Raw genomic sequence first — 23,819 nt, forward strand, 5'->3', positions numbered from 1 at the left:
CACCTTTTCCCATGTATATGTTCTTGCACACACATGCATGGGTTTGTAATTTGAAACTCTCTTTACTTCTGGACAGGCTTTACAAACTGCTTAGACCACATTCTCTGAGGTGTTTAAAGAGGGTGGAGTATGCAATATTTATTTAGGTACTCTACAAACCTTAATAAGAATCGAGTGCTTGTAGCAATCGCAGAGAGCAAACAGAAAGCCAGCTGGCAGAAACTGAACAGTGCCACTGCATTTTTATTGCTTCTAACCCCCAAAACCCAGATTATTACTAAAAAAATGTCTTTTTTAATTTCATTTATTTCTGATCCTGCATTAATTTGCCTGCTGTGTGCAGCAGTATTACTAGCTGTAGTCTATTTTTCAACTGGCTATAAAAATTCAGCTTTTAAATTACCTCCTGGTCCAACTCCTCTTCCGATCATTGGTAACCTGCACTTGGTGGATCTTAGAAGGCAAGATAAATCACTAATGAAGGTAGGACAAAAACCCCAAACCCAGACCCTCATAGATTTTAAAGCTGCCTGGGATATATCAGTGAGAACCTTTAATCTTTTTTAATTCAGACTAAATTGTAAAGGTGTGGAAATTGCTTTATAATATTTTTCTGGGCTTTTTCTAGCCAATGTCTGTGTTGATGCGATGTCATTTATGAGCGATCAACCATTAAAAAAAGACCTCTGGGTAATATGGGATTTCTTCATGTAATTGCGATGATGTACATGAAGTATATAATGCTTGTGGGATTTGAAATATTAATTTGACAGCTCGGACACCCAGAAATCTTTTAAAGCATTAGGACATAACTAACATGAAATGAAATTGCTTCCCTCCCCTCTGCCCCGGAGAACTGGCAAGGGGAATTCCACGATGCAGTGACCCCAAAACTGCTTCAGAGAGGGCCAAATCCAGATGCCCCATTGCAAAATCCATTTCCCTCTTGATTAATTGGATATGCATTAAAATCTAGACAGCAGTACTAGAGAGGGATGGAGAAGTTGCGCTAAGGAAATCAGAATGAATAGCCTGTAAGCTCTTCTACTAGCCTGTAATTAAGAGAACTTACCCCACTTAACGGTGGTAAACTATTCTTCTGTGCAAGAGGAGGCTGGCACAGCCTGGGGTGTTCATGTCACACTCCCCCCTTGCTCTAGCAGACAGCACCCTTGGGGATCAACCTGCGCCGGGTCAGGGAGAGAGTGAGCAAACAGACAGTGGCGGTTCACAGTGAGGTGTCGGCGCAGCTCCCGTAACGCCGGTGCTCAGCAAACACTGGCCGTTTTCTGGGAGCAGCCGAGCGGTGGGTTAGCACTGCCATGGGGTGAGGCTCCCAGCACCGCTGGTGTAGGAGCAGTGGCAGGATTGGGGTCAGTTTACCCAGTGGGGCTGGGCAGATGTTGCTGCAGCCTCTGAACGGCTGTTTGGAATTACCTCCGCGTGCTTTCATCACCTGCTAGGCTGTGTTGGGTATTGTCTACTATTGCCTTTACTTTGGGATTACTCCAGAGGAGTTATCCCTCCATCTCACTCCACAGAGAGCAAAAAAAGGGGACTGCATTGAGCAACAGCAGCAGTGTTTGTTGGCTGGGCACCTGATGGGGTGCCCCTTTCTCCCCCACGAAAGCTGCCGGCGGAGCTGGCGCAGGCTAAGGCTGCACACACACCCCACGTGTTTGCTTAGGCAGCACGTTTGGACGGTGGCTGCCCATCCCCTTGCTCCAGCCCAGCCCGAACTCTTCTCGGCTGTTCCCATGTGCTGTTTTCAAGCTGCTGGGGAGCCAGCTGCAGCTGCAGCAATGGGGTGGCAGCAGGCAGCAGCAGGCAGCCTCCCACAGTCCCCCGTGCAGTGCCAAGGAGACACACGGGCAGGGTTGAGGGGGGGCATGACAGTCTCACCCTTGCAGAACGCAGACATGTAGCAGCAGGCACACGTATGACAATCCTTATGGAGCGTGGATTCACCCATCAGCCAAGCTTGCTCTGCCACAGACCCCTTTCCTTGGCAAAGAGAGGCAGAGACCTGCGCACAGCACAGCGGCTCCGGGGGCACACGTGGGACATGCCAGCGGGACCACATGCTCCTGGAGGGATTTTCAGTTCCCTGAGCCACTGCGTTGCTTTTGAAAACCACTCAGCAAGGCACAGCTTTGGTGGGGAGCCGCGGAGAATTTGTCCTGGGGCATGTGGCAGTGGAAGAGCTTCTCTGTGTTATGGCAAAGATACATCCAGAGCCTTCTCAGTGCAAAATGAGCATCACTCTGTACAAGCGCGGGGACAGCCAGCAGGTCAGGTAGCCTCCTGCTTCTGCTGCGGGTTTCCCTGCTGTGCCCAGCTGAGCTCTAGGTACCAAAGCCAGGTCCGAGCAGAGGGGCATGGATTTGCAATTTGTGGTCATCCAAGGCAAACTAAATGCCTGGCATGGAGCAAACAGCTCCTCTGGTCCCATGGCAGGGATGCAGGAGTGCTTCGGTATGAGAGGAGCATCGTATCAAAGCTTTCCTGTGTGACAGCATCATTATTTGCACTGAAATTCCTTCTCTGTTTTCCTCTTTCTCAGTTTGCGAACTTGTGTTGCCCTTTGAGGTCCAGTCTTTAACTCTAGGTGGGGGTTTTGTTTTTCATTGATTTTCTTCTTGACAGTAAAACCAGATTAGTAACGCAGTGATGGGGTTGGGGGTTCTTTCATGGCAAGAAGCCTAAAATCCATATGGATGCAAGCCAGGCATCTGTACAAAATGCCTTGTGTTTGACCGTGACGAGCTCCAGCCCACAGGTGCTGTTCTGCAGGCAGTGCCCAGCAGGATGCCAGGGCGCAATATGTCCTTTCAGAAAGCAACAGGCGTTTGCCCCATGCACTCTCCCTCCCTTCCTGACCATCACAGCTCGCCTCTTTTTCAGCTTGCGGAAAAGTACGGCCCCATCTTCACCCTCCACTTTGGGTTCCAGAAAGTTGTGGTCCTGACCGGGTACGAAGTTGTGCGGGAGGCGCTTGTGAACTACACAGAGGAGTTTGTAGACAGACCATCCATCCCAATATTTGACCAAATTCAGAACGGAAACGGTACTAGAGCAATGAGCGGGAGCGGGTGGGAGGGATGACACCGTCGCTTAGTACCAGCCTAACTGTGGATCCCCGGAGCCCGGCTTTTAAACATCCCCCTTGGACCCTTCTGAAGCCAAGCTGGCAGAAAACATTTGGCTTTCCTCATTCGCATGCAATGCCTCCTGGCTTTTCACTATTTTTACTAATGCGCTTGCAGCTGATCCATATCCTAAACGTTAGAGGGTGAGGAGTGGGATTTTTAAAAGCACTGTGGTCATTCTGGGGTTAGTTCCCATAAGACGTGGCTCGCTGCCACCACCACATTTACAAACCTTCCTCAAGGTTTCAGGGGACTTTGGACTAACTGGTTTGGCTGTTCGGAGCTGTAGGGTTTTTCCCTTTCTCCCACTGCCAGGTGCCACAATTCTGGACATCGTCAGTCCCCCACGCCCAGAACAGGCTCTTGGGTGCACCAAAGTGAAACAGGTTCAGGCAGAAGCAATAGGCTGAGGCTGGAAATTTGGCCCCACAGACAACCCCGTAGTTTTTCCAAGGCAACTCTCCATCCCTGAGTATTTCAGAGGACTTTTTTTGCCTTGTTTTTCTATCCTCTGCTCCAGCTGAGGCTTTAGCTTTGAGCATCCAAAAGGCAGCTTTATATGCTAGTCACAGGCTGAAGTTGGGATTACAATTAGAAATTAAATTACCCAGCTATAATATCAATAGGTGAATTTATCGCTACATAAGGAAAAGGAATCGATGGAGAGAAAAACATTTTTCAGAGCTAATCTACATGTAAAATATCCCTGTGGGAGACTGTCAGTATTGCACTGTAAGTCCTTTCACGCTTACCTTCTCAGCTCAAGTCTGAGCCACTTAGAGGTGACCCAGAGCTGTAAATTCACAGGGGCTGTTAAGTAATAACGGTCACAAATTTTCCCATGAAACATTTTTTCTTTAGAAAATGCCGATTTGTGGACTCCAAAGGTGTTTGAAAGAAAGGAAAGATCTGGAAGAAATTGCATGAATTAAAGAAAAAATTAAAATTAAGTTTAGAAATTTGCTTTGACATTTTTAGAGCAAGAAGTTTTGCTTTCCAAACTACACTGCTTTAAAGCAGTGTTTATTCTAGAAAAAGCAAACACATTTAAAAACCTTGCAGCCAAGATGAAGATGTAAAGTACTGTGAATCCAGCTTTTTGATTGACACAGTCTGAGACAGTAAAAGAAAAAATTGTGTCAATAATCCAAAGACTATTTCCAACAGTCGGGATGAAATACCCATCCCTGCTTGGTGGTGTTAGTGATCATCAAGGCATGAGCTCAGAAACCTTCACAAAACACTAGTATCTTTGCCACTGCTGAAAATGCAGTGTCGCTGGGAATCTCAATAAACCATTCAGCAGCGACCAGGGTCGAGGTGACTGAATTATCCCACCCCACATAGATAGAATACCTTTATGACTGGAAAAGGACAAAGGTAGAAGCTTCAAAGATACAAGGTTGTTGATGAGGCCTTAGACTTGCAATCAAACAGGGTCAGAAATGTTGCATGATTGACTTAGACCAACATCTCCTCAGCTCTACAGCCAACCCGTACTGGTCTGAAAGCCATACCAGCTTAGCTTGCGCTCAGGAGAGGGCTGGGGCAAACTGGGTTGGGTGGGAGCTTTTTTTTCCCCAACCTTCAGGCTCAGTGAGACTGGGAGAATGGAGCTGAGAGGATACAGGGAAGGGGCGCACAGAAATGGGAGACCCTTAGTCCCTAAATCCATGGGAAACTGGGCAGCAGAAACACTTGTGGAGATCCCTGCTCATCCAGACCCCTACTTGGTTTCGTGCGGTGGGGCTGCTCCATGCCTGAGCCCAGCACCATGTCTCATGGCCTCCCCAGGTTTGTTCTTCTCTATTGGGGAGCTGTGGAGAACAACTCGGAGATTCACTGTATCCAGCATGCGCAACCTCGGCATGGGGAAAAAAATGATAGAAGGGAGAATTTTTGAGGAGCTTCACTTCCTTATTGAGATGATCAAATCCTTCAAAGGTGAGCACGGTGCTGTACAGCCTCATATGTGTCACTGCTGCTGCAACACCTCACTAACATTTCCATGCTCCTCCCATTGCAGGGGAACCTTTTAGCCTGCCGTCCTTCAACTGTGCTCCGATCAATATCACCTTCGCCATGCTCTTTGGGGACAGGTTTGACTATAAGGACCCAACATTTCTCACTCTCTTAAGACTCATAGATGAAGTTATGATTCTTCTGGGATCTCCATATTTGAACGTAAGTAACCCATCCCACAGCTTAACAATTTTTTCACACTAGCACATTACATCTGTGAGCCACACAAACCATAGGATTTAGTTCAGCAGTTGTCAAATGTACAGAACCAGCCATTACACCTAAAATGTGACAGTTCTCATGTGCCACCTTCATCACCACAAATGTGCTGCCGGATTCCCCTTTGCTACTCTCCTTTTGAACCATTGTGCACATCTGTGCGGAGGGTCTGTTTCAACAGAACGGCATAAATGCTTAAAATTGGGTAGTGCTAAATAAGGCTCAAAGGCTGCAAACCCCTCCCTTATGGAAATCTGCCCGGGAAGTCCCTGGGATGCTAAGATGCTACTATTGCAAGACAAAACTGATACTTCTGCAGACTTACATGCCTCTCTTTTTAAATCCCTCCTTAGTATTTCAATTTCTACCCGTTCCTTGGATTTCTTTTCAAAACTCACAAGATTATGCTTGGTAAAATAGAAGATGTACGCGTCATTTTAAGGCAATACATGAAGGCAAGCAGGGAGGACATCAATGAGAACAGCGTGAGGAGCTACATTGACGCACTGATATTCAAGCAACAGGAGGTATTTGACTGCTTAGCTCTGTTGACCTGTTGACTGTTTGCAATGTCTCGTTTGGATTTTCTAGCCAAAACAGTTGCTGAGTCTTGATTTCAGTCATGTCATGTAAACCTATTTTACCTATGTTACTCTAGCAGCGTTGAAATGAGATGCCAGTCTCTTACTGTTGGTGTAATTTACTGCAGGGATTTTTCTATCAAAATTAAGGTACGAAAGGCACTTTCCCAGTCCACTCCTGAAATAGCAGCACTAATAATGTGAGATCAGCTTCTCGTTCCTAGTAGAAAATGATATGAATTTGCACGAAAGCTGACTCTGCCATTCTTTTTACAACAACAAATCAATTAATCATCAATACTGTTGCTCCAAGATGAATGATAAACTTAAATTACTTGAATGATAAATCACCAGTACAAGTCCTAGCCCTGCCCTGCATCTTACTTTAGCAGAGGCTCGGCAGTTTCACACATCAGTTGACTTCATTCAACACTAAATATTTGGGCTCTGAGCTTTTTCTTCTTTCCAGCTGGATCTGGGCCAACCTTAGGCACTAAGTATTCTACCCAGCTATGTGGAGGAAGGGTCGGTACAGCCCTAAAGCCCAACAGCAATGGCCTGAAAGGTCAGTTTGAATATTGCTGGGAATTCAAACCTGCCCTTGGAGAGGGGGAGTCCCCCAGGGCGAGGATTAGCTGAATCTCCTTCTGTACAGGGGAGAGACTGGGCTCTGCATCTGGCCCTGGGCTTCAGCCCGCTTCTGGCTGGAGATGGATGCTGAACCAAAACTCCACTCCAAACCTTCCATCTTTGGTGCTTCCACCTTCGGGGAATGCTGTGCATACAGGATCAGGCCTATTTTGTCACCCAGTTCCCAAACACAAGATCGTAGTGAACAGCGTCATAGGCGATGCAGTATTTCCCAGGCTTGCTGAATACAAAGTCTGACGGTTTGAAGACTTTTCTTACTGCTTGTGTTTTTAAAGGAGAAAAACAAGAAAGACAGCCTCTTCCATGATGACAACTTAATAGCATCCATACTCGACCTGGTCATGGCAGGGACAGAGACCATAGCCACAACGCTCCAGTGGGCCATCCTGCTGATGATGAAATACCCAGAGATTCAAAGTGAGCTCCTTTTGCCTACGCTCCATCCATGGCACAGCTGATCTGGGGAGGGGAGAGGCCTGCCTTAAGAGCTGAACCCCATCTCTTTATTGTTATGAACTCCTGATGTAATTAGATGCTGATCAAAGTCACAACAAAACAGTCCCTTTGCCTTGGGAGGAGAGAAGATGAGTGGAGATCAAAGCATGATGCTGGGGAAATGCGTGCCTGAACTAGAAATAGAGTGGGGAAACCCAGGCTTGTGTTTTAAGAATCCCCTCCCTCCAGACCCCGGAAAAACATGTTTTTCACAAAACCAAATCTGAGGCGGGAGCTGGCTTCCTTGCTGGGGCACATCCTTTTTGTTTGTTCCTTCTAGAAAAGGTGCAGGAGGAGATTGGGAGAACTGTCAAAGCTGGAAGCTGGGCCACATACGAGGATCGGAAGAACATGCCATTTACAAATGCAGTGCTACATGAAGTACAGAGGTTTATCACCCTCCTGCCCCACGTTCCCCGCTGCACTGCTGTTGACACCCACTTCAGGGGCTACTTCCTTCCCAAGGTAGGCAACTGCTCCATGCCAGGAACACAGCACCCTCCTCGCCTTGCCAGTGCCACGAGAGACCCGTTTCTTTAGAGGGAATTATAGGACAGAAGGCCAAAGTAGGTGTTCAAAATCATTCCCAGAAGAGTTTCTGTGTTGGGTCTATGAGACTAGTATTGTAGGACTCAGTTCAGCCCCTCTAATGCTCAGGACTTACTCCACCAGTGACCCTGGTTTACACCCTTGGTGGCATCTGCACAGTGCAGTATCTGCCAGGGAAGTTACAGGACCTGACCCCCTGCTTGGGGTTTTCATAGCACCACGTGGGGTTTGGCTTCTGTCCTTGGCACTGCTGCGAAAATCTCGGTGACCTCTCTCTCTACTGGCTGATGGGATAAACCCCTCAGGGTCTCCACCTACCCCAGGTGGAGCAAATCTCCTAAGACATAGAAGTCTGTGTCACAAAATGAACAAAAACCAGAGCACTTTTGCTGTCTTTTGTGCCTTCATGTACTTTTCTTCCAGGGTATAATTGTAATCCCATCACTCACCTCAGTGCTGCTGGACAAGACGCAATGGGAGACACCGCATCAGTTCAACCCCAACCACTTCCTTGATGCTGAAGGGAATTTTGTAAAGAGAGGAGCTTTCCTGCCCTTCTCCACAGGTAACTAGAGGGCTGATCTGCACTGGCCTGGGGCTATGGTAGGACCATTTACCACAACATATGCAAAAGGGGTCTTCATGGCTGAGTAGTGCCTTTAACTCGGTCCCTAATCAACCAGGCAACTGAATGGAGTCAGTTATTCTGCATCCAGGCAAATGGCTGCTCTCAGAGCACAGCTCTCCCACCACTGAAGGCATGGGTTCCCAAAGGTTCAATAGGAGAGACGAGGAAGAAGATGTATTGCATCCAAAAGAAGGTGGAAAAATGCCTCCAAGCCGTCAGGAGTAGGTGGATAATCAGACAGGACTGGTGGGGATGCCAGCACGGCTATGACGGGGTTTCATGAGCAATCCTGGAAGTGAGGGTACAATCCAGGGACCCTCAATTCCCATCTCGAGGCAAGTCCCACATGTGAGTGGGTCTGATGGACAAGGCCTCACCCACTGCCCACCAGAGCCAAAGAGATTCCCAGTAAGCCCTGCACCTTGACTGGGTGTTACAGCCAGCAGAGACCTACTATGGGACAGAGTACACCAAACCGTATTACTCATTACACGTATTATTGTGAAATCTTCAATCCAAGGCCCTGGGTTGCTCCCAGAAATCACCTTGGACTGTGATTCTTGCAGCGGCACTTTTGAGAGCTGCCAAGGATTCCCAGCAAGGACTGTTCTTTCAGAGGAAGACGTACATCCCCATGGTTATCGGAGGTGATAGGACACTTGGCATCCTGACACTATCTCCAACTGTCATTTTGGTCAAGTCACAAACTATTATTATTTTTTTTTTAAATCTCAATTCTACCTGCAAAATACAATTAACATTCTCTCCCCGGAGGCTCATAAACCCAGCCTGCCTTGGGCTTAAACTGAGCTAATGGTAGGAACAGTTGTTACACATCAGAAACTCTCCCCTGAGCCATCCTAAAAGAAGAAATATCACTTCCACAGTGCCTTCCTGACAGCCAGAAATGCTTCCAAAGGTTGCTCATTTCCAGAAACACCTGCCCTTAGCCCATGCCCTCAGCGTGCGTTATGAGGGGCAGAACTTGCTAGGACTTTAACAAATCCTAGCACTGCAGGAGCCTGTAAGTGCTATAAAGGGAGATGTCCTGCAGAACCCTCCCATGTCACCTTACACTTCCCGGCTGTTCCTCTGAAAGGATGGCTTGAAGGGATTCCAGAACATGCTCCAACCAGACCCTCAGCAGTAACTTTGGGTGTTAGGAAGCCAGTCCTTGCTGTCCACCAAGTGCTTCAGCCATACGGGGACCATCATGCAGGGGCTGGGAATCTAGCACAAAAAGTGGGTAGGAAAGAAGGAACGCAGACTTTTTCTAAAAGTGGGATGTTAGGATCAATTCCATGGGAAAAGTGAGTTTCAAACCATTCCACTTTGGGAGGAGGTAGCATTTTCCTATTAGGTTCTTTTCAAAGAGAAAGGGTTAAAGATGTTGAGGGGTTGGAAGATCTAAGGAGAGAAGAGGGTACATCATGAACGCATAATAACCCTGCAACACGGCTGTCAGTTGCTGCTGCAGGTGTCTGTGTGACAAAAGAGACCAGGCAGGCACACTGTGCCAGTGTGACTGGGACAGCTACTTCTAGCTGCTTCTCTGCCCCAAAATGCTCTGGTGTATTTCAGGGTTTCGCTTCTGTTTCCAACATCTCAGATGCTACCGTGTCCATGGCAAACATTCTAGTTTGATCTTTCAAGTAATCACACTGCTTTCATCTGCAGGGCGAAGGAACTGCATTGGAGAAAGCCTCGCCAAGATGGAGCTGTTTGTCTTCTTTGTAGGGTTGCTTCAGACATTTACTTTTCAACCCCAACCAGGAGTTTCAGAGTCTGACTTGGACCTTACTGTCCCCCAAACGACTTTCACGTTAAGGCCTCAGCCTCAGGCAACCTGTGCTGTCCTGCGTGAATAACCACAGCCTTGCTGCCCAGCAGCCCAACAAGTGGGGAAGCTGCTTAGACCCAGCTTAGCTATACTAGGACTCGCCATCCCCCCATCCTGCCACATCACCCTCTTCCACATCCCCTTCCCGCTGTCTCCATCCACTCCCACTCCACCACTACACCTGTCTCAGACAAGGCGCATGGAGCTGATGGAGGGATAGAGGAGGTGGTCTGGCGAAGGGGATGCAGCCCGTGAGTAGTAGGTGTGACACCCAGGCTCCCATGGCAACGCAGTGAGGTTCATCATGATGCAGAAATCTGCCTGAAATCCTGAGGAAAGACACACCCTGTTTGCCGGGAGCTGCAGAAATACACCGTGGGTCACGCACATGAACCATCCCTAAGCACCTCGTGAACTTTTTCCCAAGTTCCCTAATTATCCATAGCTTCTAGCAAAACCCTACCAGCCTAGGCAGCCAAGTCAAATGCTGAGAGTGAAAAAACAAATCGATTCATGTGATTTGAGGACAAAGTTACTTCTGCCTTGGAACAACGGCCTGAAAGATGCCCCAGACTCTGCAAACCTGTTCAGATACGCAAGTGCTGCTACCACCACGTTCAACACTGCTTCACAGTCTGAATAAAACAAGATCTACATTTCTAAGTTTGCAGTCTAAATCATAAGTTCACATGAGATTTGTACCAGCAACTGATCATAAAAGGCTAACGATACAGAAAACCCAACTAGACCCATTTCTAGTTTTACGCATCTCTGTCTTTCCTGACTGTTAAGTGGGATCAAACACTGTTCCTCTCTTCAGACCTCCTGGTTAATGGTGAGAGCCAACAACAGCAGCCAGTCTGCTATTTGGGGTCTGGCCATGGGAACCAGCCATGCAACTGCCCTGCAAATAGTGTCTAATTTCACAGTGCCCATATTACACACACAGATGCAAGGAAAACTGGGGTCAGGGATGAGACAAGACCCAGTGTGGGTTATTTTCCTTTCCTCTGTAGCTTTGTCTGGCTGTTGTCCCTGTCTGTAGCACTCTTGCCTGCCATCATCTTATTTCACAATCTTATTTCAGTTGACGTATAGCTCAGGCAATTTTCCATCCATTTATCTGTCTATGAATTGCCACCTCTCCATATGCATTTTCTTATCACATGCTTTATCATATTATTTGTTTCCCCCTTCATGGGAATCCAATAAAGTTTTAATCCAATGTCTTCATCATATTTCATATGCCTGCCACCCAGCTTTGCATCTCACAGAAATGGAGATGCCATGAAAGGTTGACCCTGAGCCCAGAGTGACAACAAACATTATAATTCTACTTGTATCTTACAAGTGAGAGGTTCTGCATAGCCTCATCCTAGCAAAAAAAGCTCAACAGGAGACCCGCCATATATGCAGAGTGGGTTCTCCAGGGCAAAGATCTTTCCCTTTGTGCTCAGCTATGGACTACTAGTCAGTCATGGGGATGGCATTTGTTTTTCACTTTTATGTCTTCAACTCTTGCTTGCAGAGGCTAAATGAAAGGTTGCCACCTTCACTGATGCTGATGCTGTCCCTCTGCTTAGTGCCTTGGACCCTGAGCCTCTCACCTCTTGCTCTCCCAAAGCATCACCTGCTGGTAACATCACTCTTGAGGAGTGGTGGCAGCAGGATGGGGTCTTCTGCAGGGAAGGCAGAGAGAGGCAGGTAAAGCACGTGAGGAGCAAGCCATATATCAACTCAATGAAGGAAGTTTTGGCTTTGCTGAAATAAAAAAAGACTTTTGTCTTTGGCTTCAGAGAGGCCAGGACGGTTCCTGCTCTAGCCCCCTCCAAAAGCAATATGAACTCAAAAGACAGATATTGCAGATAGCGAGTGCTCCAGGGGACAAAACTGGACTGGGTTCAAATCTGCATGAATTCACCGGTGGAACCTCGGACCTGACCCCTTTCCATGGGCCCTTGGGTTCTTGGCTTCGCAGGAGCGAGATGGATCCCTTCCTACATGGCATAGCAGCCTTCGGAGCCCGCTCCTTTTGGACATCAGCTTCTGTACTGGCAGGCAGAGCAGAGCCAGAGGCAGTGCAGGTCACAGCCAGCGATTCAGCAGGCTGAGCAGTACCTGTGCCTCAACGAGAGCCATGAGCTACGAGGTGCAAACATCCATGGGAAACAGGTTTCTTTGATTCCTCTGGAAAGTGCCGTGCACCCTCCTTGCGCCTGTGCTAGCAGGTGGATGGAAGCGGTTGCTCCCCAGCATGCTGAATTAGCTGAATCTATCTCTGCAAGAGAAAGTGCCTGCCTCCCATGTATTGTGCAGCCAGACGATGGCAGAACATTGATTATGACTCAGCTATACATTTATCTAGCAGAAAACATTGGCTCGCAGGGGCAGAAATACCGTTTCCACATTCCTCAGTGGCCCCGAGGGTCTTCGCTCCAGCTGCAAAACATGTTTGTGCCTTGCAACACACTGCCCTGACCCAAGGCAAACATCTTGGGGCGGGACAGGTGGCTTGATTTTTCAAGTAAGATCCGAACAAATCCAACTCGCACCATGTCTGTGGCTCGTGCCACGCACGGCTGCCTGGGCAGCGTGTCCCGTAGCCCACCCTGCCAGCCCCGGCGCTGCACGCTGCTCTCAGGGGGGGCAATGGGCAGGTGCAAGGATGGCAGCGGTGGGGTAGATCGGTCAAATCAGGGCTGCCTCCTTATCTGCAGCCCCACTGCCCGCCGCCCTCAGCAAGAAGGTTGTGCAGAACATCATTTCTGTTTTCTTTTTGCCACGAGATGGCACCCCGATCCCTGGGAGTCCCAGGCAGCCCCCCCGCAGCCCTCGGGGGGCACCGCGCCTTCAGCCCCCCAGCTCTGCAGGGTGGGCAGAGAGAAACCCCGAGGCTTCCCGCACCCCCAGCCCAGCAGCGCTCACCTGCCAGCCGGGCTGGCAGCCAAGACGATTTTTCCAGACTGATGGTAAATAGACAAGTGGTACGCGGGGAACAGGAGAAGCCTTCTCCTCAGCCTTTTCAGCAGAAGGGAATGCCAGGAAGCAGGAGGGTCCTGACAAACCTCACAGACAGCTGGGAGAAGTGAGGAGACAGGAGATGGGCAGGTTTTGTGTCACTTTGCCTGCACCTGCCCAGCTTCTGTGCTGCTTAATGAAAGAGCATTTTAGAAGCATCTTTGCATGCTTGCTTGTTCACACGCGGTGCTCTGAAAAGTTGTCCTTGTGTACCTGAGCTACCTTTGTAAAAATGTAGGGGGGCGAGTCTTCACTTGTCTGGGAAGAGCTGTTAAGCCCCACATCAGAGCAGGCATAGCAGAACTTGTACCCAGAAAGGGCCAAAGACTCCCACGGAACCATGCTGAGGTCCCTCAGAGCAAGTGGAACCTGAAAAGTCTTGGGGTTTAGTATCTGAGATTCAAAATCATAAGTCTGGAAAGCGTTGGAAGAGCATCCATCACACAGAAAGTGTAGACATCTGGGAATAATTTATCCTGTGTGCAACAGAGAATGGGAAAAGAGCAAGGGATGGATGACGTTTTTGTACCTACTGTTACTCTCTAAGTGAAGAAATTACCCACCCTTGGGAAACGCTGTCAGAAGCCCAGAACAAGGACAACTTTCTTACATTGTGTGTTTGTTGCGTGCAGCAGTGACTGTCCTGTCATTTCCAGTCATGTGCCTGGCTGGAATTTTCTAGGTCACCTTACCCACCAGTCCTCCTCTGCTTCTTACAAAAATTTGTTCAACAGGTATTTTAAGCACATAGCCAGTACTTGCAAGGCTTTGAGTAAGCAGACACTACTTGTAGCTGCTGCACAGGGATCTGATTTCTCCTTAGTACATCTGCTAGGCTCATACAAAACTATCACATGTACTTTTTTCATCTCGGAGCCTTGGCCTTAGCAGCGTAGCACAGCGCAGGTGCACTGTGGATGGGGCCTCATGGTGAATCCAGCCTCTGCAGTCGTGTCCACCTCAGATTCTTTAACCCCAGGTGGAGGCTTAAAAGTAAACTTCTGGATCAAGCCTGTGAAGAAGATGAAGAGTTCCATCGTGGCAAGACTTTCTCCAATGCAGTTTCGCCGCCCTGCAATGCCAAAAGCACAGTTTTTGGGGGCGTGATGGGGTACATGGTGCCTCAGCCTGACACCTCTTCCCTACGGCTTGGTAGCAATAGTGTGGGGGACAGTACAGGCCTCAAAAATGCAAAACAGCATGGCATGACACTCAGCAGCCATCACTGATGATCTCCTACAGGCATATGAACAGGGCTGTTTCACTCTGAGCCTGCAAGGAATTGATCAGGGACACCCTAAAACTTCCCAAGGCAGATGGAAGGCTGAACTCTTGCTTGAGGTGTTGAATTTTTTGTAGGTCCCAGTAGTGTCTTTAAACACCAGGGTCTGGTGTGCCTCCCAGTATGGGCTGAGGGGCTGTTTGCAAGTCAGCACAACCCAGGGCGGGTATTCCTAAACCATCCCACCATGGGTGCCTGTGCCTGACGCTGGGACCCTGCCACCGGGATGATATCTCCCAAGGACACTGGGAACTCGGTGCCCCGTGCAGGACCGAACGCTGTCATTACCTGCGGAGAAGGGCAGGAATGCTTTCTTCTTTATGAAGTTCCCATCCGCATCAAGGAAATGGTTGGGGTTGAATTCATCCGGCGTCTCCCATTGTGTTGTATCCAGCAGCACGGAGGTGAGCAGAGGAATCACTGTTGTTCCCTGCAGCACAACCACGCTCTGCTTTAGCATGTGTGGATGTAGCAAGCTTCTGCCTTCCCTGTTCAGCCATGTAACTGTTCCTCCCTTTGGGCTGTGTCTGGAAGCAAACTTCTACCTCTGAAGAACTGAATTCTGCGCGGGTACGTGACCGTATGACCCCTAGTTAGCGTGGGTCCTGGAATTACTGACTAATCTCTGACTGAACAACAATTGCTGTTGGCTGTTCCTGAGTTACGAAGCAGAAGATGTGGCTTCCTCGGTGCCCAGCTGCTCTCTGCTTGCCTCAAGCAAGGCAGTGAGACAATGCCATGGTGCTCTGGAGGCAGCATTGCTCTGCAGGGCATGGATGGCAACAGAGAGCGAAGAGAATAAGGAACAGACTCCAGATCATGAAGACTGAGAGACGGGCAAGGGAAGTTGTGTGTGTAACCCTTGAGTCACACTGCCATCAGTCTGGACTCGGAGGAGACAGGGGATGAGGGAACTGGCTCTGCCCCACCAAAGGCCCTGTGCTTCCAGGTCCCCTACTCCCCGTGACGTTTTGCCCCGAGGGTCACTGGTGTGCTGCATCCCCCTCTTTGCCTGGAGAGCAGCAGGTACCTTGGGGATGAAGTAGCCTTTAAAGTGGGTGTCAGCCGAGGTGCACCGTGGAACGTGTGGCAGGAGGCTGACAAACCTCTGCACCTCGTGGATCACCGCGTTGGTAAATGGCATGTTTTTCCGGTCCTCGAAGGTAGGCAAGCACTCAGGGCCAAGAACTCGCTCAATCTCTGCGTGCACCTTTTCTGCAGGGCAAGAGAAAGGCACAGAGTTTCCCCCAGCGGTAAAGCACCTGCAAACCCCAGCTCAGGCTGACTGGTGGTTGGACTGCCCCAGGGCAGGAGGTCTGCAGCCCCTGGGAGCAGGTAGAGAACAACCCCTCGGACCCTCTGGTCCTGAACGGCAGCATACAACACTTGGATGGAGGTGGACAGGTTCCAGATGCTCAGACTGCGGGTGCTCTGGCACACGTGAGAGGCTACAAAACTTTTCCAGGTGTGCATCACCTCCGAAGTCGCTGTGGAGTACTTCAGTACGCGATGTAAGAAAAGCAAAACCATAAAGGCATCTTACCCTGAATCTCGGGGTACTTCAGCAGCAGCAGGATGGCCCATTGCAACGTTGTGGATGTTGTCTCAGTGCCAGCCATGAGCAGGTCGAGCGCAGAGGCCAATACATTCGCATCATGAAAAACTGTATTGCTTTTCTTTTGCTCCTTTAGGGAAATACAAAGAAAAAAACCACTGCTGTTAGCATGGAAAGAGAACTAGGGTGGGAAACCTAGACTTCAGTGACATTACAGTGGGATGCATGGGAATTGCAAGTGCCACAATACCCCGCCTTGACATTTCAGTACAGAAATGCTTCAGTTTTCAGCAGAAATATTTTCACACTTGAGATTTTGCTCCCCAAAAATGAATTAATTGGACAAACTGATTTATTTTCCAACATCATATGACATTTATCTGCTCTGGGCAGATAGTGGTTATCTGGTCAACTCAGGACTTCTATCCCCTGCCTGTGGATCCTGAGAAGGTGGGAAAATGATGAGAGGTGCAGGACAATGCCTTCCCAGGTCAGGGAGCTGGAATTTGTCTGCATATTCCAGGCCCTCCTAGGAGCCACAGGGAAGCCACAAAGGCCCAGGGTACCACTGGCCCATCAGCCCTGCTGCCCCTGCTTCATGCTGCTGGTGGGGAACGCTGTCGTTCCTGCATGCAGCAGCTGAGGCACTCGCACAAGGCACCAAGCCCAAGTACCCATCCTGCCCCCGACCCCTCTCAAGTACACGGGTGCAAACACTTGGAGAAAAAGGGCAAATACAGACTGGTCCTTCCCTGCTGCACTCCCACACTATCATTCCTGTTGGTAAATCCGCTACGTGGGAGCTGGCGATGCGTTTGCTCAAACGCAGTGGGAACCCCTGCATCTCTGCAGCTGGGCATCTGCTGCCCTCTCCCAGTCCGTAGGGAGGGATGCGTCTGCCTGGAGCGTGTTGGGAAAATGCCATTAGCCCTCTCCCTCTCTCCAGCAAGGAAGGGACTGCAGCTGACACCTGAGGACAAGTTTTAGACATGCATGTGATACGGTCTAGTTCATTATTTCATGTTTTTCCTTCAGTAGGCAGTATTTAATATATTAAAATAGGAGAATGTTTACCCCAAATTTAAATATTTTCATATAGACTGTGGTAGAGCATGTTCATTAGTCAAGCGACACAGAGCATTTCCGTGTAAGATGTGACACTAGGGATCATCATACTGTTAAAATACCTCTTGTTTGAATACCAATGCATCAATGTAGCTCATCAGGTTGTTTTCATTCATATTTTCTTTGCTTTCCTTGATGCACTTCTTTAAGATCACACACACCTCTTCTACTTTTTTCAGAATCATTTTGTGAGGTTTGAGGAGAAATCCAAGGAATGGGTAGAAATTAAATAACTAAAAATAACAAAACCAAAAAAAAATCAGAGATAAAAAAATTAAATTCACCCTTTACCTTGTAAAACTCATGTCACAATGGAGAAATCATTTCTGTGAGGAACCAAATGACATGTGATCAGTGTCTCTCTTTTTTGGTAACTAAAAAATTTTAGTGTATAAAAATGCCTCCCCTTGCTAAAAATTCTCTACAGAAATGAATGGAGCCTATCAGACTTGTCTAGACAGAGCCTATAAACATGAATTTAAAAAAATACAATTAAGAGAAAGGGATAGTAAACTCGTGAAACAATGAAATTAAATTTTTAAAGAGGTAATAAAGCAAAAAGATAAAGCATTACACATTATGCAAACTCCAAATGTTTAGCAAGTCAAAATACTTAGGTTTTAAAGTTGTTATATCATCATTTTTAACTTTCACATGAATTATAAATCAATTACACTTAGTTCTCAACATCGTTAAATTTCACAGCACAATAAACAGTTACATTTTATGTGCAGGGGGGTTACTTACACCATTTCTCAATGTTATAAATAAACTGGCTGCAGAATAAGATTCACAAATCTCTTGTTCTTGCTAACTGGTTATAATTTTTGCTGTCTTCTGCAAAAACTAAACCTGGCATAGAGATTAAAAGAAAAGGGATATCGTACTACTGCAAATTGCAACTACTGTAATAGTTCTCACTCAGGTAATAAATTCATCAGCATTATTTTTAACAGTTTTTTGGATGACTGTTCCAATATTACCTTCAGTAACTAATGCTCTATTCCTTGTGACGGAGGATTAAGTTCAACAAGAGCTCTTGGCTCATATGAGAGCCTCTTAGTTGGAAAACTCTTCTTATGCAGTTTGCTAAATAAAGTGACTAAAAACAACAACGTGGAGGGCAGTGTCTATACCACTGCCGTGGATTTCCACTGACGCTCCTGGATGCTGCCCACCCCAAGTCCCACTCTGCTGGAAGCCTCAGTATTACATTTTATGGCCGTAGAAGAATCAAGCACATCCCTTCTGCTAGCATGGTCACATCAGCACTCTGCCCAAGTGCCACCACGTGGTGTTGGACCTCCTTCATAGGAGGATTTCTTGAAGGAGGAAAAACCCAAACCAAAGAATCTCATCCCTGCCCATGGCAGCAGTGTTGGATTAAGTGATCATTAAAGGTCCCTTCCAATCCCAACCACTCTATAATTCTATGAATCTTACATTTCAGTAACGTAAAGGATCTCCAAAGCCATCCAGCAATGGTAAATCAGGTTGACCTACCAACTCTGATGACATAGTGGAGCATCTCAGCACAGACGGTAACTTACATGCAAGAACGGAGAGCCAAGAAGGTGCATAACTTCATCTATGAGCCTTAACAGAGTGAGAAATGTTGGGTCTTCATAATCAAACCTTCTTCCAAAGAGAATAGCAAAGGTGATATTGGTGGGAGCCATATTCAAAAATCGTAATGGGAGAGGTCCACCTAGAAATTAACAAAATTGTAACTCTATTGGTCATTTCTGGAGCAACCCAGAGGCCTTCAAAGTGGCTCTGTAAAGCAGTATGAAACATCTGATGCCATCTCCAGCTCACCTTTGAAGGATTTGATCAACTCGATGAGAAAGTGAAGCTCCTCAAGCATCCTTTCTTCTCCAAGACGCTTCCCCATGCCGAGATCCCGCATGGTTGCTACGGTGAACCGCCGTGTTGTCTTCCAGAGCTCTTGAGAAGAGAAGAACACACCTACAGAGGGATTGCATGCCCTGTTTGCCGAGGTGGTATGGGATTTTCTCAGAAACAACAAAGGAACAGCTGGGGAGTGCAGGTATTTTGCAACCTGGAGGAACCTGCCTGGGAGATGACTGGGGGGGCTCTGTGGGGGCTGGTTTGGGAAAGCACCACCCCAGGTAGGTTCAGGAGGGCAGGAGGCAATATTTTAAAGAGTCAGGGGCTGTCCACACCCAAGCTGTGGGTTTGGCTTGTTTATAGCTTTGTCTCTTTGCAGCCACAGACAGTAGAAAGCTCTATGCATGTTCTGTGTCTCGGGCTGACTTGTTTTTTCCTTAGAAAAACGACCCAGCTGTCTCAGAGAGCAAGGCTGGGTGCAGATGACACCGCTCCATCCCTGCCACAAACAGGACAAACGATTTCATCAAACAACTTGCATTTTAGAGATGAACTGTATCCTGGGCAGGGGCACAAGGAGGGGTGGCAGGGAGACATCTTTGCTTACAGGTGGGGAACACTACAAACACTGAAGGTGTCTGGGGAGAATTCAGAAGTCCTTCCTTCTCAGGAGGGCTTCCAGGGCTGAACATAGTCTACATCTTCATACGGTGGTTGGGAAAGTACCGTAGCATACCCTTCCTCATACTGGGCCTCACTCTTCAAAACAAGATGAACCCCCCGCACCACATGCTGTATGCATTATATACATATTAGGTCATCAGATCTTTTCCTTTCAGCCCTGGATTATTCCCTTCAATGTTTTTCAATGTCTAGTCTTGGGCAATGTATCACTTTTTAACATGCGATTCAGAAACATGCCAAAAATCTGTTTACAGATGTAATTGTTTGAGGTACAAACAGCCTGTGCTATTGCACTCTTGCCAGTTCTTGCAGTCTTTGTCATGAGTCATGCGTGATCCATGCTTTGTCTGAACTCCCAGTAACTGCAGAAAAGAGATTGCATAAGGACCTCAGCCTTCACATTGTGAAAAATAATTTCCTTCCCTCTGCGCTGCAAAAAAACCCACCCTTGCAATGTGACCCAAGTGCCACTAAAAGCAAAAAACTGATAAGGAAAATAAGACCTCCAGAAGTATTTTTCTTAAGAAAACAAACAACTGTCCCCAAGCCCCACAAAACGTGGCCCTCAACAATCAAGACACAGCTCAAGACTCTTAAATACTGTTGCAATGGAAACAACACATTTGAGAAACAGCAGAGCAAGCACGTCTTTATCTTTTCAGCCTGCCTGTACCGTTCCCATGCTGGATGTGATGGAATATAGGTATGGCTGGTCTGTCCGCAAACACGTCTGCTGTGTTCAGCAGGGCGTCCTTTACTGCCTCATAGCCAGTCAGCACCACCACCTTCTGCAACCCCAAATGGACGGTGAACACGGGGCCGTATTTCTCTGAAATCTAGAAGGAGAGAAAAATCAGCGTGGAGGTCATCGGTGGGAGTGGTATGTCCTGCTGGGGTGGATGAAGAGTTGCCTTCCCTCTTCCTTCTGCGGCCAGGAGGGCTGCAGGGATGCTAGAGAGAAAGCCCCGAGACACTTAAGTGAAAGAGGAATCAAAGCAAACAAACACTGGTCTGTTTAACCCAACAGCTTCCATAAACCCACTGTTTTTCTGAGCTGGCTGGGCTCGGTTTGGCACACCGGGTTAAAAGGGGCAGAGCATCACAAGACATTTTGGGCAGCATAAAAGCATCACCAAGATCTGCCAGGCAGCTGTGGAGGAACTGCTGCCCAGGCAGGCTGTAAGGCTTCGTCCACCACGAGAGGATGAAAGAGGAGAGGTGTCCTTATTTCGTAGAATCGGAATCATAGGATGGTTTCTATTGGAAGGGACCTTAAAGACCACCTAGTTCCACCCCCCTGCCACGGGCAGGGACACCTTTCACCAGCCCAGGTTGTCCCCAGCCCCGTCCAGCCTGTCCTTGAGCCCTGCCAGGGATGGGGCACCCACAGCCGCTCTGGGCAGCCTGGGCCAGTGCCTCACCACCCTCACAGTAAAGAATTTCCTCCTGATATCTAACCTAAATCTTCCCTCTTTCAGCTTAAAGCTGTCACCCCTTGTCCTATCGCTACGTGTCCTTGTAAAAAGTCCCTCTCCAGCTTTCTTGTAGGTCCCTTTAGGTACGGGAAAGCTGTTATAACAAGTTAAATAAAAGTTAAGCAAAACTTCTGTTTCAATTAATGCAAAGAGGTATATAATACAATTCACCATGGATGGATATATCAAGGCATAAGAAACCATCGCTCTTTCAGCGTGCCTTAGAAAATTACCACAATACCACACTCCACTTCTTATTTCTGCTGCACAGTAGTTTTCAAGCCAAGGCACAGCAGGACTTTATACTGAGGTCTGAGAAACGGGGCAGCAGGAGCTCTCTGGAGGCTCACAAACATGGTCCTGCCAGGCCTTACAAGGAATTATACTTGACTGAGAGCAACCGAGTTGAAACTGCATAAAGCATATTGTGAGCTCAAGCCTGGTGTCCTGTAAAAGGAGACCAGTTCTGGCAATGTAAACCAGAAGAGGCTCCAAAGCTTAGCAACCCCTCCTGCTGCACCAAAGCAACCAGGTAGCCCAGGCAGAGTCTAATCAGTGCTTCAGCAACATAGCCATACTTGCTGAATTTATGCAAAAAAATAGTTCACAGACACCGATTTCAATAATTTGTTCAAAATAATGTTTTGGATGCTGCATCATCTACTGTGCAGTTTTCACAGGGAAATCCTTTAGGGATTCTCCTTTCAGGGAGGATTTTCTGCTCCAGGTCATTTGTTTGCTAATACCTTAAAAGTCTTCTGGCAAGTCAGCTTTCAGGTCACTACTGCAGTTCCACCAGCCCAATACATCTCACCCCACTGTAGCTGCAGCCTGGGGGACCCTCTCAGGGCAGAGCAGACTGCAAAGGGCAGAGGACGGCGAGAGGGTCCCCTGGGCTGCCACCACAGCCCCCTGTCCCAGCCGGTTTCGGCAGCAGACCGCTTTGGCTGTTGGCTTCTTGATGCTGTAGTCCAGCGTGGGAAAGAAGGCATTGCTGTGGCCAGCGTGCCCAGCACCTCCCGAGCCTGTGCTTCACTAAGATGCCATCACCTTGCTCACCTCCTTTCCAGCCTCTGCTTTGCTTATTCTGCCCAGCACATCCATGCACCACCCCAAAACCCCTCTGCCCTACCCTCCTCTGCAGAAGGACTTCTGGTCTTGCCAGAAACAGGAACCACATTCCCAGCTGCTTCCCACCTCCCAAGCTCTGGATGTTGAGCCCACTGCGAGCTGGCTGGTGTAAAGGTGAAGGTGCACCTCCACAGGCATCTCCATCATGGAGGCCCCTCACATGGCACAGCGATGGGAATGAGACGGGGAAAGCCAGCTCCTCTTCCCTACACGAAGCTCAGGCTGCTGGCAACCTGATGTCAGGAGGCTTGGTGTAAGGTGCAGGATATTCACACCCCAGGTCCTGACACAGGGAAAGCCTGCTGAGCTACGTTTTGGCTCTGAGACACTAGATACATTGGAATTTTCCCCTTTTTTCTGGAACACAGATGTGAGGCAACTGTGACTTCTACAGAGAACCTTGTCCTGCTTAAGTCCAAGTCATTCACTGTTCCAAATGATTTCTCTTACATCTCTTCTTTGGACTGTGCTATATTAATTCCCATTCTCATGAAAAACTGGCAACACAAATAAGGAATATGAGCTATTTTGGCAACCATAATTAAGCATCCATCTTTCAAGTTGGCTACGTGAACACTCAAATATTTTAAAGTATTTCACAACAGAAAGAAGATGCCAAAATTTAAGTCCATCATCTGATCTGATGCAGATACTCATAGTTTTCAATGTGTAAGTAAGTTCTCACGTAAGCACTGCTCGTATTTAACATCACCCTCTGCAGAGCTGGGATTTAACAGTTTCCTTGGTTATTCTGAATCCTTTAAAACATCACAGTTTTTTTTAAAATGCATTTGCCACCAAAAATCATCTCAGAACTGTCACCGGAGGAGAATTTTCAATAGATACATGCTGCCATTCAACACCCTAGAAACAAGGACACTTCTTCTTACCTTCATTAATGACTTGTCTTGCCTTCTGATGTCCAGCAAATGCAGGTTGCCAATGACTGGAAGAGGAAACGGACCAGGAGGCAAATTTAAAGCTGATTGCTTAAAAACTTTTAAAACATAGAGTGCGGCTGCTAAAAGCAACACACACCCCCCACAGATGAAGAGGGCTGTGAAGGCCACCATGTTTTGGTGGAGCTTGCCTTTCTGGAAAGCCACCGAGAAACCTTCATTAGAATGCTTGTGTTATCGCGTTATATTTATTCAGAGTAAATGATGTCAGGGGTTTTGTTGCACTTTGCACAATCTTCCCCTCCACCCCCAGCTCTCCACAAAAACTGGAACGTATGCCTGCAAAAGGCAAAGTCCAGGCACAACTCATGGAGGTGCAGGCTTGCAGGTCCCTGCTGAGTGCAGTGGCACAGGTTTGCCCCATTGCCAAAGCCCAGCTCGGATTCTTCTGCCTGCAACAATTTCCCAGCACCTGGGAGTCCCATATCTGCTTTATTACTAGGCATCGGTCATGAAATTTCTCTTAAGATTCCTCTTCATCCCTCTCATCTTCATCTAACTCATCTCTGAACAGACAGCTCTTTACTTTCTGCCTTCTAGCCCTTCACCCTACAAATGCTGGTCACAAAATAATCCTTCAGGGTATTGCTCACCCACAGTACACT

At 47.9% G+C, this 23,819-nt stretch overlaps 2 protein-coding genes across 3 annotated transcripts; one reads left to right on the forward strand and one right to left on the reverse strand.

Moving 5' to 3' along the window:
* Positions 1–229: 229 nt before the first annotated feature.
* Positions 230–13,080, forward strand: LOC130148708 (cytochrome P450 2W1-like). The gene is made up of 9 exons (XM_056337585.1): positions 230–483; positions 2,905–3,067; positions 4,944–5,093; positions 5,176–5,333; positions 5,744–5,917; positions 6,898–7,039; positions 7,398–7,582; positions 8,090–8,231; positions 9,972–13,080. Exons 1-9 carry the CDS (start codon positions 286–288, stop codon positions 10,160–10,162), a joined length of 1,503 nt encoding a protein of 500 aa, XP_056193560.1. The 5' UTR covers positions 230–285; the 3' UTR covers positions 10,163–13,080.
* Positions 13,081–13,603: 523 nt separating this feature from the next.
* LOC130148706 (cytochrome P450 2W1) lies at positions 13,604–23,387 on the reverse strand. Of its 2 annotated transcripts, XM_056337583.1 has the most exons (9): positions 23,146–23,387; positions 20,323–20,485; positions 18,933–19,082; positions 18,665–18,822; positions 17,177–17,347; positions 15,978–16,119; positions 15,465–15,649; positions 14,723–14,864; positions 13,604–14,224 (listed from the first exon to the last, which is right to left on the reverse strand). In XM_056337583.1, exons 1-9 carry the CDS (start codon positions 23,326–23,328, stop codon positions 14,037–14,039), a joined length of 1,482 nt encoding a protein of 493 aa, XP_056193558.1. In that variant the 5' UTR covers positions 23,329–23,387; the 3' UTR covers positions 13,604–14,036. The 2 variants fall into 2 exon arrangements, with proteins under 2 accessions (XP_056193558.1, XP_056193559.1); XM_056337584.1 differs by lacking the exons at positions 13,604–14,224; positions 14,723–14,864; positions 15,465–15,649; positions 15,978–16,119 and adding an exon at positions 16,245–16,959.
* Positions 23,388–23,819: the final 432 nt, after the last annotated feature.

Source organism: Falco biarmicus, chromosome 4 (genome assembly GCF_023638135.1).
Source record: "Falco biarmicus isolate bFalBia1 chromosome 4, bFalBia1.pri, whole genome shotgun sequence".
Lineage (NCBI taxonomy): Eukaryota > Metazoa > Chordata > Aves > Falconiformes > Falconidae > Falco > Falco biarmicus.

Bases quoted from the DNA above. Each gene is read 5' to 3' on its own strand.
- LOC130148706 (XM_056337583.1), bottom strand. From the start codon at position 23,328: ATGGTGGCCTTCACAGCCCTCTTCATCTGTGGGGGGTGTGTGTTGCTT. The intron at 15,650-15,977 runs GTAAGATGCCTT...CTTGCCCTGCAG, and splicing joins GAAGTACCCCGAGATTCAGG to AAAAGGTGCACGCAGAGATT. The intron at 14,225-14,722 runs GTAATGACAGCG...TTGGCATTGCAG, and splicing joins ATTCCTGCCCTTCTCCGCAG to GGCGGCGAAACTGCATTGGA.
- LOC130148708 (XM_056337585.1), top strand. From the start codon at position 286: ATGTCTTTTTTAATTTCATTTATTTCTGATCCTGCATTAATTTGCCTG. The intron at 5,334-5,743 runs GTAAGTAACCCA...ATCCCTCCTTAG, and splicing joins TGGGATCTCCATATTTGAAC to TATTTCAATTTCTACCCGTT. The intron at 7,040-7,397 runs GTGAGCTCCTTT...TGTTCCTTCTAG, and splicing joins GAAATACCCAGAGATTCAAA to AAAAGGTGCAGGAGGAGATT.